Source organism: Octodon degus, unplaced genomic scaffold (assembly GCF_000260255.1).
Source record: "Octodon degus isolate 3935 unplaced genomic scaffold, OctDeg1.0 scaffold00171, whole genome shotgun sequence".
Taxonomy (NCBI): domain Eukaryota; kingdom Metazoa; phylum Chordata; class Mammalia; order Rodentia; family Octodontidae; genus Octodon; species Octodon degus.
The window spans coordinates 2722091-2727629 of NW_004524747.1; the positions used below are offsets into that span (position 1 = coordinate 2722091).

General features: G+C 39.3%; 1 protein-coding gene across 1 annotated transcript in view; it reads right to left on the minus strand.

Moving 5' to 3' along the window:
• The window catches only part of Sytl4 (synaptotagmin like 4), an 84022-nt gene that overhangs the window by 2367 nt on the left and 76116 nt on the right, over nucleotides 1–5539 (minus strand). The window contains exons 14-16 of the mRNA XM_023703442.1: nucleotides 3105–3213; nucleotides 1192–1291; nucleotides 256–464 (exon numbers count right to left, since the gene is read on the minus strand). Coding sequence (XP_023559210.1) covers nucleotides 256–464; nucleotides 1192–1291; nucleotides 3105–3213 — 418 coding nt within the window. The remainder of the gene's footprint in view (nucleotides 1–255; nucleotides 465–1191; nucleotides 1292–3104; nucleotides 3214–5539) is intronic.

Sequence of the window (5539 nt, forward strand, 5' to 3'; positions counted from 1 at the left end):
GAGAGAGAGAGAGAGAGAGAGAGAGAGAGAGAGAGAGAGAGAATATGAGAGAAAGAGAATAGCATTTATCTCTATATGAACTGAGCCTTCTCCTTGATCTGGCATATAGCAGGCACTGAATAAATACTTGATGAATATTACCTGAAAGGAAAGAAGACAACTGCTACCTACCACAAAGGAACTGTGTCAGGTTGGGAGGTACAGGTAGTGAAATAAACAAGAGGCCCTTAAACCAAGGGAGGGTTGGAGACTCACCAGTGCCAACACCCAGCCTGACTCCTCCTAGGAAGTCGTTGCTGGTCAGAGGCTCCCGATCCCACACAGTGAGTTCCAGGCACATATGCTGTAGATCTTCAAGTCTCATACCATTATACACAAATGTGTGGTTGTAGTGGGGATTCAGGGTCTTCTTTATCACAGGAGTTTTACGCTTATTGGCCTTGTTTTTCATAGGAAGGAGGTACCTGGCAGAGGGTAGGGAATGATCAGTACCTACTCAAAGCTGGAAAAATCTGTCTAAATTCCCATTTTCCCACCACACACTGAGCCCAGAAGGTGAGTCAATATTCAAACCCAAGTGCACACACCCCTTCTTTGTATCTGCTGAAGGAGACTTCCTACTACCTCCACTATATCGTTCACCTGATTCAATTCTTTTAATCTGGAGAGAAAACGAAGATATTGGTCAGGGTGTTGTCTATTCTCCCCCAGCCTGCCTATTACATATTTTGTTCCATTTTTTCGATTATGCAAAGTAAATAAAACCAAAAGTAATATCTTACAGGCTTACCAAATGTGACTTTTTAGAGAGCCTAAAATAGCTAGTGACCTATAATTTGGGGAAAGCTAGCACTGCTTTGAAAATATGTGGAACAAAGCCATGAATCCCCATATCTAGACACTAATTTTTCCCCAGGATTAACTAAAAGCATGAGGTAGAGAAAACTCAGAACCTATCTGTCACCATTATTATTTTTGGATATTAACCCTACAGCCTCATCCAAATGGAGTTCAGACCAGTGGAAAGGAGGTAGTGGAGGTTTCACCATTACATAATTTTAAGAATAAAGTCAGTTACCAAAGGTGGTAGGATACCCAAGGGTCATGTCCACAGACAAAGTTTAAATTTGGTTCCTCTGTTTACTCTCTTGTCCTGAAACTGGTTAGTTTGATCATGGTCCAGGGACTCACCCCTTGACAAAGCTGTCTGAAGTTCCTCCTGATTTGGCAGCTGTCAGGTTCTTGGCTTCTTTGATCCATACCTGGAGTTCTCCTCCTTCCACACCTTTGCCTGAAAGGGATGGGAGCCATAGTAGGTGAGTCCCTGCATCTCTTAAGTTGAATTTGACCTTTACATGCATAGCACTTTCTTTCCTTGCTTCTGCAGACAGCAAGTTCTCCACAGCAGAACCATGCCTCACTTGTCTTCTCCATAGCTGGCATAGTGCCCAACAGTATGTAGTAGGTGCTCAATTAATAACAACCAGAAGACCAATAACTGCTTACCAAAAACTGACTATGTGCTGGATACTGCCTCAACCATTTATTCTATAAAACATCTTATAAGATGTACAATACTATTACCCCATTTTACAGATGAAAAATCAAGTTTAGAAGATCAAAGTTGTCCAATGTTTAGTGAATAACTTTAAAAAAAAGAAATTCTTTCATTTGACTTCTTGACCCCATCCTCACCTCACAGAACTAATCAGGCAGCAGCAATTTCACCCTCCATTTTCTACTTTAATATTTATTTCTCAGCTGAACCCTCCTCACCTCAGTCTAAATTTATGTTAGTCTCATCTTTTTTCAATCCACTAAAAGCAAAATACCTCCCTTCAACCCCTTCAATTCTTTTCAACTCTCCCTTCAACTTTCTTCTTCAAGCTATTCTCCACATCCCTTTTCTTTCACCACTAATTACCCTGGGGAAAAAGCCCACACTCACCACCTCTATGTGTCTGCCTCATTCACTTAGCCTAGTTTTCTAGTGAAATTTGGCTTCTGATTCAACAAATCCACTGCAAAGTCAATCAAATGCCAATGAGCTCTGTCTTCTCAGTCCTCGTCTGGCCTAAACTCTAAGGAATATTTCAATATCATCAAAAAATCTGTGTTCCTTCTTGAAGCTCTCTCCTGAATTTCTCTCTCTTAATAAGTCCCTGCCTCATTAGCAATTACTCTTCTCTTTAGCCTTTAAAATGTTTCCATTCCCTATGGTTCTATCCTTGTCCCTCTTCTAGAATCAATCTGCCCACCCTCCATGGGGACCTCATTGATTACCCAAACTCTCTAGGCTACATTTTGCTGAAGATATATTTTAAGAACTTTGCTTCTCCTTTACCAGTCTATTATGTTCAGCTCTTTATATTCAAGGCCCTTTTCAGCTAGGTACCAGCCTTACCTCCAATCCCAGGCCCATTCTCATGTGTACAAATGCATATTGAAACACCAATCCCACTGATATAAGAGTTTCAGTTCCATCACATTTACTGGGCCTTCTTAAAGCTCTTTTGGGAATGCTCTTTTCTCCTCGTTCTCCATCCTTTACTGTGTATTATAAAATCAAAAGTTCCAGACTCAATTGTACTTCTTCTTTGAAGCTCTCCCTAATATATCCAGACAGAAATCACTCCTGTGTCTGGGCCCCTTTGGACCCTGACTGTCTTTCTTGCTAAACTCACCTCTTCAAGAAAGAGCATGTGCTTCCCTTATCTATGTAGCCACAGCCACTGAGTACAGAGCTTGACATGTTGAATTACTCTTTCTCAACCTTCAACTTCCTGTCCCTCACAGCTCACCATCTCTTCTAAAAACCAAAGTCAGACCCAAAATTTTTCTTCTCTGCCCTCTTAGTAGCTCACCACTGCTGAACCAAAATCAATGCAGTTCAATAGCCTAAAAAATAATATTGAAAAGGAATTTAAACCTTGAGGTATTCCCTTTCAGTTGAAAAAAAATGCAGAGAGTTCACATAGTAAAGGTCTTCGCTAGAAGATCAAGAGGGCATTCCAGTCTGGTCTCCCCAACAGTGCCAACACAAGCCTTGTGCAGATCCTCTGAGAAAACTACAACCTATATCCAGGGCCCCAAAGAAAACTCACTCTTTTTCCAATCACCTCCAACAGGAACTTTGGAGGCTGGGATGTATTTCAGTGAGACAACCAACTCGCCTTTGTGTGGTGGCAAGCCAGTTGGAGACTCAGCACTGATCTGAAACACAAGGAAACCCAACAGGTCAAGTCAGACTTCTCAGAAATTATTGGGACCACTCTGCAAGGGGACCCTGAAATTCACCCCAATACCACCTTCATGACATATGACGATCCTTCTTATCAATACAGTCCCTAAGCCGTAGCCCCCACAGGCTTCTGTAGCATTTTCCTGAGAAGGTGCAGAAGAACCCCAAACATGTTCTGCAATACCCACTTTGTGCTCCTTTGGTGATACAGTTACTAGATTCCAAATACTCTCACAAGTCTTCCAGCAAGGGTGCCAATCAAACTCATAAAAGACTGACGCCATGATGAAGAATCTTCTTATGAGCATTGTTAATAAGTTTTTTAAAACAGGAAACCATTGAAATATCAATAAATATTATAAAGGTTCAAAGAGATTTTAATGCCTTCATGTGGCATGTGGTATGCAGCCATTGGAAAGAATGCAGGCTCTGAAAGTGACAAACAGGGCTGGAGAGATAGCTCGCTGTCTAAGCACCTGCCTGGTAAGTGCAAGCACATGGGTTTGATCCCTGGTACTGCATGCTGTGCTGGCCCCAGGCACTGAGCCAGTCACTGAAACCAGGTGTGGTGGCGCAAACCTGTAATCCCAGCACTAGGGAGGTTGAGACAGGAGGATCACTGCAAGTCAGAGATATGTAGTGAAACCCTATAGCAAGTAAATAAATTAATGATTTAAAAAAAATAGAAAGAGACAACCATTTCTGATGGCCCAAATAAAAATGAAGAAACAATGCCACTGGAAAAACAGGAGATGTAGTTTTCCTGTCTTGGATAGTATTTCGCAAGTAGGATTCTATGACAATCTGACAGGTTAAAACAGGAACTGTTTGGATGATTCCAGCTGTGACCACATAACTTGGCTATATGTTTTATTGCTCCTATATAAAAAGTGATTTTTTCATTTTAGGTGTTGAGTGAATTTTAAGACCTACTATCCACATGCACACAAGAAGTCTATCTTATAACTGTTGGGTAAAATTAATCTAACTTATGGTTTCATTTTTATCCTATGAAAAAAGAATGTAGAGAAACTCCTGCTAGCATGAAAAGATACTGCTAAGTCAGCAAAGCAGGATGAAGGAAAAAAGTCTCACTTAAATAAAATACATTCATAAGAATGTATGTGCATATAAATAATTATAATTATAATTTATACAGCACTTACTATGTTCCAGGGATCATGATAAGTTCTTTAAAATTTTAATTTTGATTAACCCTCAATATAGTCTCTATGCAATGCATATTATTTTCTCTAGTTTACAGACTATGGAACAGAGAAACAGAAAGGTTAAATACCTTGCCCAAAGTCATATAGCTAATAATTGGCAGAGTCAGGCCTCAAATTCAGACATACTGGATTCAGAGTCTATGATTTTAAGTACTATACAACACTGCATTGAAAAATCCAGCAGAATTCAGACATTCTTAACCCCTGTTTCCTCTAGGGATGGGAACAAAATGAGGAAAGGAAGGAGGACTTTCTCTTTTTATTCTGTAGTACCATTTGTAGGTTTTTCTTTTTCTTTTTGTTTTGGTACTGGGGATGAAACTCAGGACCTTGTGTTTGCCAGGCAAATGCTATGTCACTGAGCTATGTCCCCAGCACATGCAGGTTTTTAAAAATTTATTCCCCTAATTTTATTGCATGCAGTTTTATTTTTATGAACATATAACCTGTGTGATTTGAAATGTGAAATTACATTTTTCTTATTCGTTGATATATGCCAGGCAAGTGCTTATTCCACTGAGCTATCCTCCCAACCCCTTATTTCCTTTTTTTTTCTTTTTCTTTTTGCAGAACTGGGGATTGAACTCAGGCCCTTCTACTTGTATTCATTGCTATATGTTTGTGAACTATAATTACATTTATTTGGGGTAGTAAGCATATATACATATTGCAACTTAATAATTTCTTTCTCTTCCCCTCCTCTTGTGCCTTTTCTCACCATTCCCAGATGCCCCTCACTGTCTCTACAAATTCTAAGTCCTTACTTCCTATCCTCATTTATTTTATTTTATTTTATTTGAGGTTCCAGGGATTGAACTCAGAATCTTGCATTTGCCAGGCAAGTACTTATTCTACTGAGCCATCGCCTCGGCTCTATCATCATTTATTTTGCTAACACTAAGTGAAACACATCAGATATAGAAGTTTAAATAAATGGTTTCTTTTACATAAGAAACTCAAAAATAAAGCGGTTTTTAAGCTATGAAATGAAAAGATCTAAAGGTTAAATCAATCTCTTTCACAGATTTGGATATGCCACAATTTTTAAACTTTATATATATACTAAATT